At 48.8% G+C, this 14666-nt stretch overlaps 2 protein-coding genes across 3 annotated transcripts in view; one reads left to right on the top strand and one right to left on the bottom strand.

Moving 5' to 3' along the window:
- PEX14 (peroxisomal biogenesis factor 14) overlaps window positions 1-2385 on the bottom strand; it is a 92821-nt gene extending 90436 nt beyond the window's left edge. The window contains exon 1 of the mRNA XM_077249661.1: window positions 2114-2385. Coding sequence (XP_077105776.1) covers window positions 2114-2149 — 36 coding nt within the window. The 5' untranslated portion in view covers window positions 2150-2385. The remainder of the gene's footprint in view (window positions 1-2113) is intronic.
- On the top strand, window positions 2344-14281 carry DFFA (DNA fragmentation factor subunit alpha). Of its 2 annotated transcripts, none has more exons than XM_077249663.1 (6): window positions 2344-2581; window positions 2866-3024; window positions 4819-4964; window positions 5585-5747; window positions 11364-11500; window positions 12502-14281. In XM_077249663.1, exons 1-6 carry the CDS (start codon window positions 2497-2499, stop codon window positions 12763-12765), a joined length of 954 nt encoding a protein of 317 aa, XP_077105778.1. In that variant the 5' UTR covers window positions 2344-2496; the 3' UTR covers window positions 12766-14281. The 2 variants fall into 2 exon arrangements, with proteins under 2 accessions (XP_077105778.1, XP_077105777.1); XM_077249662.1 differs by having other exon boundaries at window positions 2424-2581; window positions 5585-5753.
- The last annotated feature ends 385 nt before the right edge of the window (window positions 14282-14666 follow it).

The raw sequence follows: 14666 nt of genomic DNA, 5'->3' as shown, positions 1-14666 counted from the left end.
GGGGCACATTACACAGGAGGTGATATAACCGAGGAGGGGGCCCAGGGGCACATTATACAGGGGGTGATATAACCGAGGAGGGGGCCCAGGGGCACATTACACAGGGGGTGATATAACCGGGGAGGGGGCTCAGGGGCACATTACACAGAGGGTGATATAACGAGAAGGGGGCACATTACACAGGGGGTGATATGACCGAGAAGGGGGCTCAGGGGCACATTATAGAGGGGGTGATATAACCGAGGAGGGGGCCCAGGGGCACATTACACAGGGGGTGATATAACCGGGGAGGGGGCTCAGGGGCACATTACACAGGGGGTGATATAACCGAGGAGGGGGCCCAGGGGCACATTACACAGGGGGTGATATAACCGGGGAGGGGGCTCAGGGGCACATTATACAGGGGTGATATAACCGAGAAGGGGGCTCAGGGGCACATTACACAGGGGGTGATATAACGAGAAGGGGGCTCAGGGGCACATTATACAGGGGTGATATAACCGAGAAGGGGGCTCAGGGGCACATTACACAGGGGGTGATATGACCGAGAAGGGGGCTCAGGGGCACATTATAGAGGGGGTGATATAACCGAGGAGGGGGCCCAGGGGCACATTACACAGGGGGTGATATAACTGGGGAGGGGGCTCAGGGGCACATTACACAGGGGGTGATATAACCGAGGAGGGGGCCCAGGGGCACATTACACAGGGGGTGATATAACCGAGGAGGGGGCCCAGGGGCACATTACACAGTGGGTGATATAACCGGGGAGGGGGCTCAGGGGCACATTACACAGGGGGTGATATAACGAGAAGGGGGCTCAGGGGCACATTACACAGGGGGTGATATAACGAGAAGGGGGCTCAGGGGCACATTACACAGGGGGTGATATGACCGAGAAGGGGGCTCAGGGGCACATTATAGAGGGGGTGATATAACCGAGGAGGGGGCCCAGGGGCACATTATACAGGGGGGAATATAACCGGGGAGGGGGCTCAGGGGCACATTATACAGGGGTGATATAACCGGGGAGGGGGCCCAGGGGCACATTACACAGGGGGTGATATAACCGGGGAGGGGGCCCAGGGGCACATTACACAGGGGGTGATATAACCGGGGAGGGGGCTCAGGGGCACATTACACAGGGGGTGATATAACCGGGGAGGGGGCTCAGGGGCACATTACACAGGGGGTGATATAACCGAGGAGGGGGCCCAGGGGCACATTACACAGGGGGTGATATAACCGGGGAGGGGGCTCAGGGGCACATTATACAGGGGGTGATATAACCGAGAAGGGGGCCCAGGGGCACATTAAACAGGGGGTGATATAACAGGAGGGGGCCCAGGGGCACATTACACAGGGGGTGATATAACCGAGAAGGGGGCTCAGGGGCACATTATACAGGGGGGAATATAACCGGGGAGGGGGCCCAGGGGCACATTACACAGGGGGTGATATAACCGAGAAGGGGGCTCAGGGGCACATTATACAGGGGGGAATATAACCAGGGAGGGGGCCCAGGGGCACATTACACAGGGGGTGATATAACCGGGGAGGGGGCTCAGGGGCACATTACACGGGGTGATATGACCGAGGAGGGGGCCCAGGGGCACATTACACAGGGGGTGATATAACCGGGGAGGGGGCTCAGGGGCACATTACACAGGGGGTGATATAACCGGGGAGGGGGCTCAGGGGCACATTATACAGGGGGTGATATAACCGGGGAGGGGGCTCAGGGGCACATTATACAGGGGTGATATAACCGAGAAGGGGGCCCAGGGGCACATTATACAGGGGGGAATATAACCGGGGAGGGGGCTCAGGGGCACATTATACAGGGGTGATATAACCGGGGAGGGGGCCCAGGGGCACATTACACAGGGGGTGATATAACCGGGGAGGGGGCTCAGGGGCACATTATACAGGGGTGATATAACCGGGGAGGGGGCCCAGGGGCACATTATACAGGGGGTGATATAACCGGGGAGGGGGCTCAGGAACGTTATACGGGGGTGACAGGTGCCGGCCTTCATCCACCTCCCCGGGGGCAGCAGTGACAGGACCCCCGGCCCGGTGACCGCCCCCTCAGGACAGACCCCGCGCTCACCTGCACAGGAGGCTCAGCCTGATCCGAGGAGGCCATTTTCCCAGCCCCGAGCAGCCGAGCGCAGAGCGCACACCATCACCCGGCCGCGCTCAGCCAGGCCCGATAGTCGATCCTCGAGTCTCCTTATCCAGTCTCGCACTTTATACTTCGGACTGTGATTACTGCTGATGATTGTTTTCGCTTTAATTACTTGCTGTGACTTGAAGTTCTCCCCAGGACAATAGAAAAATGCACAAACACTCTCATTCTACAAGTCTAATTTGTTTGTCAGTGAATGGGTTAACGACTCCTTAGAACTACCACTCCCGTCGTGCCTTGCGTCCGGGAATGCGGAAGTGGCTGCCAGCAGGGGGCGGGTTCCTTTGTGAGGCGGCTGTGCAGGTATGAAGCGCTTCTTGGTCAGAGTGAAGGGGGCAAAAGATAAGTACGGGGTCGCGGCCTCCTCCCTGAAAGAGCTAAGTAAGAAAGGTGAGTGCGGCCTCTGCCGGAGAACTACAGGTCCCAGCAACACTGGTCCCTTCTTAAAGGGGCACACATCCTATCCTAAAGTGTTTATTTTTGATGTTGCTTGTGTTCTACTACTCCCTGTTATCAGCCCCTTTAGCTGCTGCACAACTACAACTCCCAGCATGCCCTGCCAGGTGAGAATGATAGTTTTGCAGCAGTTTGGGGAGATTACATTTAAAGGGGCTCTATTGTTAACTTGCAATCTGTATATATTTTGCATTGATCCCCGCCTGTGTCTTTATTAGCCGTGAAGCAGCTGAACGTGGACCCAAAGGCCTCGGTCACTCTGGTCCTGGCGGAGGATGGGACTATTGTGGAGGATCAGGACTACTTCCTCTGCTTACCTGAGAATACAGAGTTCGTTCTGCTCACCGGAAACCAGAAATGGTCGCCATGCCAGATAGGTAGGTGGTGGGCGCTATAAAGCCGCCATCCCCCCCATGGAAGGTGCAGCGCGAGACAGGAGGCGCATGGCGATGTCAATAATATTCTGATGTAGAGGGAGCAGCAGCACAGAGGGTTTCAGGAGGCAAAAGTGATCTGTAGTGGTGAGGAGAGGGCTGTGCATGGAGAAGCGGGGTCCTCGCGGAGCGCAGAGTAATATACTCATGGATCATGTTATAAAAGGTGTGTATCCAAACTGTTACGTAATTTTGTTGTTTTACCCTGTAAAAACTCTCTGAAGTGCTGCCACTGCCCCCCAAGCAAGAAGGGAGTCTGGCCGTCGCGCTGCGTGGAGGCAGTCTGGCCGTCGCGCTGCGTGGAGGCAGTCTGGCCGTCGCGCTGCGTGGAGGCAGTCTGGCCGTCGCGCTGCGTGGAGGCAGTCTGGCCGTCGCGCTGCGTGGAGGCAGTCTGGCCGTCGCGCTGCGTGGAGGCAGTCTGGCAGTCGCGCTGCGGGGAGGGAGTCTGGCCGGCGCGCTGCGGGCAGGGTGTACCCTACAGGGCGCTGTCATAGAAAAACCTACTCTATTAGACCGGACTTACTGCCGGGCAGTGGCCAGCACGGCAAAATAAAGTTTCTCAACATCTTCAAGATCTTTCATGGCTCAGTGGCTATTCTAGTTATACCAGCACTGGCCTAACACTTTTTACCCTTTTGTAAATCACTTGTGAGGCAATATCTAAAATATGGGATCCAGTTTGGGCTCCACGTTTAAAAAAGGATATTCGGAAGTTAGAGTCGGCGCAAAAGCGGCAACTAGATTATTACAAGGGATGGAGGCCGCTCGTATGAGGAAAGGTTGGAAACGTTGGGCTTATTTAGCTTAGAAAAAAGATGTCTCAGAGGAGATCTCATTTATATGTATAAATTTATGTGTGGTCAGTGCAAAGGATGGCACATGACTTATAACTTCCAAAGACCATACTAAGGACCAGGGGGCAGAGTAAATAGGAAAGGGTTCTGTACAGTTAGAGCAGTCATGTGGCATGCCGACCACAGGAGGTAGTAATGGCCGACACTATAACAGCTTCTAAACAAGAGCTGGGAGATTTCTTCAGTACAAATAATACTGCGGGTTATACCGTAGCTAAATTAGTGACATAATGTATAATTGGTGGAGAAAGGTTGGACTTGGTATTTTTTTTCAACCAATGTAACTATGTAATACAAAAGTATCCTGAGAAGAGATCCACCATTCCTGACTGATACATGTTACTTGCCAGAAACTATGAAGAGGAAAGGAGTGATTGCTGCTCCTGGATTTAGGCTGCAAATCATTCTGTAGATTGGATACAATAGTGACGAACCTTCATCTGTGAGCATTCATTCACTGACAACAAGAAGGAATCTTGAAAATGATGAAGTGGTAAAAACAAATTATATTAGTAAGGACAAGGTGTCACTATTCACACTGCTAGGGAATACCAGAGGAGCAGTTGTGTTTGCACTCTCAGGATTGGTGGGAGTCTCACAGGTTGGACCCCCACTGATAAAATAAAAAATTAAAGTGCTTTTTTTCTAAAAGAAAAAAACTAGTTTGCAAGTCACAGATGTAGTGGCATGGAGTGTTTCAGTAGATGATGTAGTTTCCAGCAAAATACCAATGAAAAATAAATGTATCAGAATCCAGCAGTTCTGTGTGTGATCAGTGCCTCTCATTAGCGCAGCAGTTCTGTGTGTGATCGGTGCCTCTGATTAGCGCCGCAGTCTCTTGTGAGGGGCACCGAGCACCCATTAAGCCAATTCTTTCTCTTAGATGGCGGCACCATGTGGATGGCTCAGGAGTCAGAAGAGTTGGATGATGTGGACAGTAGTATTGAGCGTCCGCAGTGGAAATTATTGGCGGCGCAACTGAAACAAAACCTGGCCACCATCGTTCTGCTTTCAGACTCTGACTACCAGGTAAGATTCTTCTGACTCCTCCGTCACATCAAACAGCATTGCTAACTGTTGTCACATTTGTTGTTTCCCTCTCAGTCTGATACGTTTCTCTGTATTGTAATTGTGGCTGTTTGTTCATTTTGTAATCCCGTGTAATCCTGTTCATTATGTAATCCCGTGTGGCCATAAGTGTCCTCTATTTCCAAGAGCAGAGAGGTGTTCAGGAATGATCAGTAACTAGTCTGAGAGCAGTGGGGGTTGTACTCCCAGTACTCGGCTGCATCGCAGGAAACTGAATCATTCGGGGCCACAACACTGAGTGTTTATTGCTTGATGCAGACGTCACCCTTGCAATGCATAGATAAAGTCTGCATCAGTTCCACATGTCACCCATGCAGAATATTTTTTGCAAGTGCACTGCAAAAATAAGCAAATAATTTGCATCTGCACACGGCTGCAAATTATTTGCTTATTTTTTTTCAGTGCAAATAATTTGCAACCCCGTATGCAGAGGCTTTAAATAATCCTGGTGCTACCACTTAGGGGGGTCTCGGCACCTATGGATCCAATGCATTAATTATGCTCCCCCTAGTGGTGGTCGCCGGCAGCCAGAAATCTAACGTCAGATCTTTCTCTTTCAGGCTCTTATCGACGTTCAGACTGAGGAGCTTTGTAAGGAGATGGCAATCCCAGACAGGCAGGCGGCGATGCTGCAGGATACTCTGCAGAACCTGCTGGACCGCAGGGCAGAAGAGCGGGAGTCTAAGGAACTGCTGCAGCTCTATTTAAAGGCTGTGAATAAAGGTTCGGGTACAGGCAGCGATCTAAAGGAACCAAACATTTGGGTTTTTACAATTCGTTCATATCAAACTATATTGATAAATGTTCTATTTTCTCTATCCCCATGATGGCACCAGGGAGAGAGGGGTCCGCCCCCAGGGACAGGAAACCTACAGGTGAAAAAGGGCGTACCTCTCTCCCACATCAGTTGGTTTCCTGTCCCTGACGGGGAACCTACAGCACGTACCTGAAGGATTCTTCGTGGGATTCCAGGGGCTGGTCCAGTCAATTCTTGATAGGGGGCGCCCTGTCACGGCTGGATCGAGCGGTTTTCTCTCCCCCTTTTCTCCTTTCCCTGAAGCACCACCACAGGGGTCGGCGGGCCTCATGGGTGAGTGGGGGGGGAGGCAGTGAAAGGATCAAGTCTGCCTTCCCCACAAAAAAAAAAAAAAAAAAAAAAAGGGGGTAGAAAGGAGCAGGTGGCGGCGGTCACCAAAAGAGCCCTATACCACAGCATGGAAGCAGCGGCGGCTGCCTTTCCATAAGCCCCAGATCTGGGAGTAAGTGTCTGGATGCCGTGGGACTGCGGAGACACCGACGCCATTACCGCTCGGACCAGGGCAGGCGCTGACAAATGGAACGCTAGCGCGCGCGCACAGGCGTCCCAGTTCATATCTTCCCCCATGTGGGGCCGGCGATCCAGGAAAACCAGAAGTCAGGCGGGCGCATGCGCGTGTCGCCGGCACAACCTATTAAAAGAACGCTCAGCAAGCGAGAAAGTGTGGCAAATTCAAATCCCCTGTACACCAAACAGTGCGGAGGCCACTATGAGTGAGAACGAGCAGCAGGATGTGCAGGAAATCGTCCAGCTATCCCCTGAGCAAGCGCAGGTGCAGCGGCGCCAGCATCAGCGCAAGGGGAACTCTTCCTCCTTACAGCACAGCAGCAGCGGACGCTCAGAGTCACAACGCAGCCGGGGTTCTGCAAAGACCACACGGCCGGTGACGAATCCAGCGGACACAGTCCCCAGGCCTGAGACGGTATCTCTGATCCACAGGGGGTGAGTGATCTACGTGAAAGCGCTGAATTTAATACGGGGTTACTCTTTTTTCCTAGGGAAGGAAATGTACAGGCAAAACAAAACACAGAGTTTGTGCTATATGTTCAGAGGAGCTGCCTTCCTCCTGGGAGAAGAGACTGTGCAGCAGTTGCATAAAAAAGACGATTCAGGAGGAAACCCCAGCATTTGCCTCAGATCTTAAGGCATTAATAAAAAGTCAAGTGGAGAGTGCCCTTAAAAGCATTAAAACCACAAAGAAAAAACACAAAGCAAGTCATGGGTTCCCTGAATCTAGTGTAGACTAGTCAGAAAGCGAGCTATCTGACTCAAATGGTTCATCAGCCTCTGACACCTCTTCAGTATCCTCAGAGGGGGGGCGCAGTTGCTTCCCTATCGAGGAGACAGACGCCTTAGTGAAAGCCGTCAGAACAACAATGGGGCTGGTAGATGAACGGCCTAAAAGAACAGCGCAGGACATAATGTTCAGCGGTCTGGAACAAAAGAAAAGAAGAGCATTCCCAATAAACGAGAAAATTCACTCTCTAATAAAGAGAGTGGAAAAAGCCAGACAAAAAAGCTCTCCTGACTCCCAAAAGGAAGTACCCTTTCGACGACCCAGCCTGCTCATCCTGGAGTAAGGCACCAAAATTAGATGTGGCCATAGCAAAGGCCTCTAAAAAGTTTGCCCTGCCCTTTGAGGACATGGGTACCTTAAAAGACCCAATGGACAAAAAAGCCGAGACTTTCTTTAAAAACTCCTGGGAAGCTGCAGGGGGTGGACTAAAACCAGCCATCGCGGCCACCTGCACGGCCCGCGCCCTAATGGTGTGGCTCGAGCATTTGGATTCTCAATTAAAGGGGAAAGTCTCAAGAGAGACAATTCAAAAATCGGTGTCTGTAATGAAAGGTGCAGCAGCCTTTTTGGCTGACGCATCCGTAGATTCAGTTAGACTAGCAGCCAGGTCAGCCGCCTTCTCAAACGCCGCAAGACGTGCCCTGTGGCTAAAATGCTGGCCAGGGGATCTGCAAACGAAAACGAGACTATGCTCAATACCTTGCCAAGGCGAATTCTTGTTCGGTTCAACGCTAGACGATATCCTCGACAAAGCCGGGGATAAGAAAAAATCTTTCCCCGGATTCCCCAACCAGTCTTATAGGCGTCCCTTTCGGAACAGAAAGTTCATGCGGAGGAAACCTCCGAAAGGGAACAAAGAGGCATGGGAAGACAAGAGAAACAAGAACAGAGGGTTTTTGTTCAACAAAACCACTCCCGATAATAAGAAAACTCAATGAAGGTATCCCCCGGGTCGGTGGGAGACTAGCCGGTTTTCTTCCTGCCTGGGAAAACATTTCAAACAGTCCCTGGATATTAGGCATAATACGAGAAGGGCTCAAGCTAAAATTCCGTGTTTACCCCAACAACTCCTTTATGGTAACACCACAGAGACAATCACAAGAACAGTCAGCTCTCCAGGAAGAAATTTTAAACTTAATCCAGAAGGGAGTCTTACAGGAAGTCCCACACCAGGAAAGAGGCATGGGCTTCTACTCCCCCCTCTTCCTCCGGAGGAAGCCAGACGGATCGTACAGGACGATCATAAATCTCAAAAAATTAAAGAGTTTCCTCGAAATCCCACACTTCAAAATGGAGACAATAAAATCTTGCGTGAAAATACTCTTTCCCTTGTGTTTCATGACTGTTCTAGATTTACGAGATGCATATTACCATGTGCCGATCCACAGGGATCATCAAAAGTATCTCAGACTAGCAGTGAATATCCAGGGGGAAGTGAAACACTATCAATTTCGAGCCCTCCCCTTTGGGTTAGCCATTGCACCCCGGGTATTCACGAAAATAATGTCAGAAGTGATGGCTCACATACGGGAACAGAATATCCTGATAGTTCCCTATCTGGACGACCTCCTGGTAGCAGGGACATCATTCCATCACTGCAAACAGTTGGATTTGGTCATGACTTCTCTGTCGAGTCTAGGTTGGCTACTAAACCTTTCCAAATCCAGAGTAGTCCCTTCTCAGGTACAGGAGTACTTAGGGATAGTCCTGGACTCAACCACACAAATGTGCTATCTTCCTCAGGGGAAGATTCAAAAAATGACACAGGCTGTGTTGCAGTTGTCGACATCCCCAGTCACCACTCTCAGAAAAGCTATGTCCCTGCTGGGCTCCATGACAGCTTGCATCCCGGCCGTACAGTGGGCACAGTATCATACCCGGGACTTGCAATGGGAGACTTTAAATTCAAGCCTATATCTGGGCGGAAATTTAGACGGGAAATTAAGTATATCATCAACTACGATACACTCCCTAGAATGGTGGGCGGACCCAGTAAATTTTACCAAGCGGGTCCCTTGGGCACTACCGACGGAGAAAGTCCTAACGACGGATGCAAGCCCCTGGGGGTGGGGAGCACATATAGACGGTCAAATGGCACAAGGGAATTGGAGCAAAAATCAAGAGCTAACCTCATCAAACATGAAAGAACTGTTAGCGGTAAAGCTCGCCCTGACACACTTTTTAAAACTCCTTCGCTCCCACCACGTAAAAATCTTCTCAGACAACCAGGTGGCGGTAGCATATCTAAACCACCAAGGGGGTACCAGGTCGCAAGCACTGATGGAGGAAACTCAATCCATCTTTCACATAGCAGAGCACAATCTGAAGTCCCTAACAGCTCTCTACATAAAAGGTTCGGAAAACCAAACCGCAGACTTCCTCAGCAGGACTCGCTTAAAACAGGGGGAGTGGGAGCTAAAACAATCGGTGTTCAACCAGATAGTAAAACGTTGGGGAGAGCCAGAAATGGACCTATTCGCGGACAGTCAAAACCGGAAAGTAAAAATGTTCTGCTCAATCGATCCCCGGGGGGGGCCCAGTAGCTCTGGATGCCCTTACAATCCCCTGGAACTATCGCCTCGCCTACGCGTTCCCGCCAATATCCCTCATTCCCCTAGTTCTGAGGAAAATCCGGGAGGAGGGAGCAACAGTGATAGTAAGCTCCGTTCTGGCCTCGCAGAATATGGTTTTCTTGGCTAAGAAAGATGTCCATAGAAAGCCCGTGGGTTCTACCGGACACTCAGAATCTGTTATCCCAGGGCCCAGTGTTTCACCCCAGTGTAAAAAGCCTACACATGACAGCTTGGCTTTTGAAAGGAGGCTATTAAGTGATAAAGGTTTCTCACCCAATCTAGTGTCCACACTATTACAGAGTAGGAAACTCGTAACCACCAGAATATACGGGAAAGTGTGGAAAAAATTTATGTCGGTATCGGATGCAGATCCATCGGGGGAAATCCCAATAGGGAAAATCCTTGAATTCCTGCAGAAGGTATTGGAAAAAGGTTTAGCTACGAGTACTCTGAAGGTTCAGGTAGCAGCCTTGGGAGCGTTGTATAATCATGATTTAGCCAGAAACCGATGGATCATGAGATTCATTAAAGCCTCGGGTAGATCAAGGCCTATCCCTCTTCATAATGCCCCTCCATGGGACCTAAACCTTGTGTTAAACGCACTAACCAGACCTCCCTTTGAACCCCTGGCAGACGCACCCCTAAAGATTCTATCGCTAAAAACCACACTCCTAGTGGCCCTAACATCGGCCCGTCGTGTCAGCGACATACAAGCATTATCCGCGTGTCCTCCCTTTACTCAAATTCTCGACGATAGAGTCATTCTAAAAACTGACCCGGCTTACCTCCCTAAAATCGCGTCACAATTACATAGGACACAAGAGATCTCTCTGCCCTCATTTTGTCCCAACCCCAAAAACGAGGGAGAGAAAACACTGCATACCCTTGACGTAAAAAGGTGCCTAGTCCGATATTTGTCAGCCACTAGGGAGTGCAGGAAGGATAGGGCTCTGTTTGTCTGCTTCCAGGGTCCACGGAAGGGACAAAAAGCATCGAAAGCCACGTTAGCGAGGTGGATAAGAGATGCCATCGCCCTATCCTACTCATCCAGCGGGACGGCCATCCCGGAGAATATAAAAGCTCACTCAACCAGAGCAGTGGCATCATCCTGGGCGGAGAGAGTTGGTGCTTCGATACAACAGATATGTAGAGCGGCCACTTGGTCTTCCCAGTCTACATTTTTCAAACACTACCGCTTAGACTTGACCTCCTCTGATCTCACCTTTGGGCGAAGGGTTCTAGAGGCAGTGGTCCCTCCCTAAGAGTTACAATCTATGCAAATCTCTCCGTGGTGCCATCATGGGGATAGAGAAAATTATAGTTACTTACCGATAACGGTATTTCTCTGATCCCATGATGGCACCCGTATATTCCCTCCCTTTTCACACACAGGTGTGCACATTATTATGTATTAATAGTTAGCTTAGTCACGGTGCCTCTGTTAAGTTAAAATTGTTAAGCTTAATTTGTATAAATATTAAGTTGCAGCTGAAGTTCTGTATAAAGGCTCTGTAAACCAACTGATGTGGGAGAGAGGTACGCCCTTTCACCTGTAGGTTTCCTGTCCCTGGGGGCGGACCCCTCTCTCCGTGGTGCCATCATGGGATCAGAGAAATACCGTTATCGGTAAGTAACTATAATTTTTCTCCCAGAGAAATCCAATGTGGATGACACTGATTCCAAGGCACCTGCACTGGAAGAACCGAAGACCCAGCTCCCGAGCCACGTGATCAATGTACTGAGGGAGAAGACGGCGCCACAACTCAGCTTATCCAATCAGCAGCTGGAAGTGAGTACGGAACCCGCGTCATCAGGTGCCATCACCAGACCGCCTGAAAGGGATCATCACCAAAAGAGCCAGTCTGTGCTTATAATCTCTAATATTTATAAACCACACAATATATTTCCATAGTTATACCTAATATTATTAGGATTAAATCGTCAAATTGAAATCTATTATTTGAAGATGCCCAAAAGCCTTAATGGCAAAAATATATATACTACATAGTGCAAGATTCTGGCATGTCTAAACAGATGGTATGGTGCGCTTTATGTGCAAGGAAATAACAGAAACATAACTTGCATATCCAGTAGACTGGTGTGGTATGTGGTCCTGGTGCCCCAACGTACGTTTCACCCTTGCTTTATCAGGGGGCGTTATGTTGGTAGCTCCTAAAAGGGTTTGTCCAGGATATTAATGCCTGGTCATCAGTATCTGAATGAAAGAGGTCCAGCACCCACCACCCTCACTGATCAGCTGTTTGCAGGTTCCACGGCGGCTGGATGTACACGGTACATCGTAGCAGGAACATAACGGCTGCATATATTGCCGTTCTTCAGCTCAGAGCCTATTGAAGTGATTGGGAGCTGAGCTGTAGTACCCAGTAATGTATGTAGCTGTGATGTTTCGGCTCTGCCTTTTTGCTTCGGATCAGTGGGGTCTCAGAATTGAACCTCGATCGATCATATAGCGACTGCATATCTTTGAGTAATGCCATCACTTTATAAGATGGGAATATCCCTCTTAATTATGTAACAACTCATTTGAGGGATAAACAAAAGTTGAATAGTACATTTAGGAATTGAGATGTACAGCGGCTTATCTGCCATTCAGAAATTGGGTGGGATCCGCGATTGTGGCTCTATTGTATTATGTTACCCTGCCATGCTGAGAGTTGTAGTTGTCATTTATTGGAGCGCGCAGTTACTTGACAGACTGGAGCTATTCCTGCACTGTGTAAAATTCCTTCTGTCAATATAATATCTGTAATTTTGCCTCCATGTTTCCAGGATGTACAGAAACAGAATCTTGATGCATTGTCTGCGGACTTAAACTGGGATACAAAACGCGTGCGGCGACTGCAGCATGATTGCGAAGAAGAGCTAACGAAGCGCTACGAGAAAGTGCACTACATGAACGCCTTGTCAAGTGCATCGCAGCAAAACAAACACAAAGCAGAGTCCATGAAGAGGGGGTGCCCAGAAGCCCGCACAGAGACAGAGCCCCCCAAAGTGCTGTGTCCTGTGACCGCACACTGCAGCTCATCTCCTTAAATCATGTCTGTCGGGTCGCTGCGGGGCAGAACCGTCTCACAGGTCTCCTGGTCAGATGGAGAAATAAGAAGGTGTAATATAATGTAACGGACTCATATATATATCCCCGTGTTCAGGATTCAGAGAAAGCATAGATGACACAATGTAACACGAGAAATCTAGTAGACAGGCGAGGCTTTAGAGGAAGAGTGCATGCAAATAAACGGGACCGAAAGTCCCCGGAAAAGTCCTGTAGCCTGAAACGTTTACATAGCGGATTATTGGCTCCTAGCATTGTACAAAATCAGCAGGAAACTTACTAAAAACTCTCAAAAGTAACCTAAAAATCATAAAGCACGAAATGCAGATGACTTGAAAAATGTCTGGAACTCCTGCAAAATTCACTGCCACTAAGGGTAGCCACTCCTATAGGACGCACTCTTAGCACCAATACTTTCCTCGAAGGAACGCATTGACCACCTCATGCTATTTTCAGTATCTGCATTTATATGACTTTTAGGAAACTTTTGAGTGTTTCACACATCCGAGTACGGTTTTTCATGTGTTCTGCTTCCATGCGCCTCTTCATACTGCATGTGCCATATACGCTTTGTGTCTCCTGAGAAAGGTCTGTGCATTAGTCCTTGGACCGTGATGAGCCTCTCCATAAACTTCTGGTTACCTTGTATTACCCCTGCAATGGATGCCATCTGATCGTGAGATACCCCGGCCACCGTGGGTGGAGAGGATGGCGGTATGGCCACTGCCTCTTCTCTGATTATGTCAGTCTCAATAAGAATTTCGCACTATTTGCACTTTTTCTTAGGTTTTTTTTATTTTTCTTAAGTGCATCACGAGCCTAAACGCAAAATTTGTCTCTGGGGAGAACAAAAATAAATCATGTGTAAAGGCTGGGTGAGACACTCCCTGGTTAGACAACATATCACAGCGGCTCGGAGGGCGAGACGTTGCTCTAGCTCATATGAACTTTGGGAGGATTTACATCAGAAAACTGGCGACAAAAAAAGATCACATTTTGTCTTGGGGTGACGCAAAATCTTGTCACTTTTTGCCCCTTTTGCACCAACCAGTGGAAAAGGGGCAAAAATATGAAAACCTGGGGCTGCTATAGATTTTATTTTCTGATTCCAGGGGCCACCAAAGGGGCTTATAGGTCCAAGACTGGAGTCTAAACTCTTGAGAAAGTCTTCTTATCTCTTCCTATAGCTGTGATAAGTCTTTTTCTAGTGGCCATTACAAATCATTGGTGAAAGGTAAAAAAAAAAAAAAAAACTTTCCTGTAGAGAACGTTCTGCTGAAGTGATGTCACAGCTGGCGATGACATCATCACCACAGCTGGCGATGACATCACTAATCTGGGGTATAATTATGGTTTCCAGGGAGTTACATCGGGAATGCTGTGCTTGGTGACCCTGCAGGTATTTCTGTCTTCAGTATTATTTTGTGTTTTTTCATTGGTATTTTACAGGTGGATATAACTGGTGTTTTCAGCTTGGAATAAACAGATTTGGTTTTCTATCGGCTTCTTTGAATTTGTTCTAGCAAATAATAAAAACCGCACAATTGCTAATTACACACAAATGCAGTAACAGTGAACATAAAAACTTATTTGTATTGCACCCAACAAAGACTTTTTTTAAAGGTTTTTTTTTCCTCAGTACTTTATATGATCAGGAATTATGTAATTGAAAACTACAATTCACCCTGCAAAAAAAAAACTCTCTCTATCTATCTATCTATCTATATATATATATATATATATACCTGGTCATCCAGGGGTTAAAGAGGTTACATAGTTATTAAGGTTGAAGGAAGACTAAGTCCATCTAGTTCAACCCATAGCCTAATCTAACATGCCCTAACATGTTGATCCAGGGGAAGGCAAAAAAACCCCATGTGGT

Source organism: Ranitomeya variabilis, chromosome 4 (assembly GCF_051348905.1).
Source record: "Ranitomeya variabilis isolate aRanVar5 chromosome 4, aRanVar5.hap1, whole genome shotgun sequence".
Taxonomy (NCBI): Eukaryota; Metazoa; Chordata; class Amphibia; order Anura; family Dendrobatidae; genus Ranitomeya; species Ranitomeya variabilis.
Note: the sequence above shows the minus strand (reverse complement) of the source record. Positions and strands in the feature narration are given on the sequence as shown.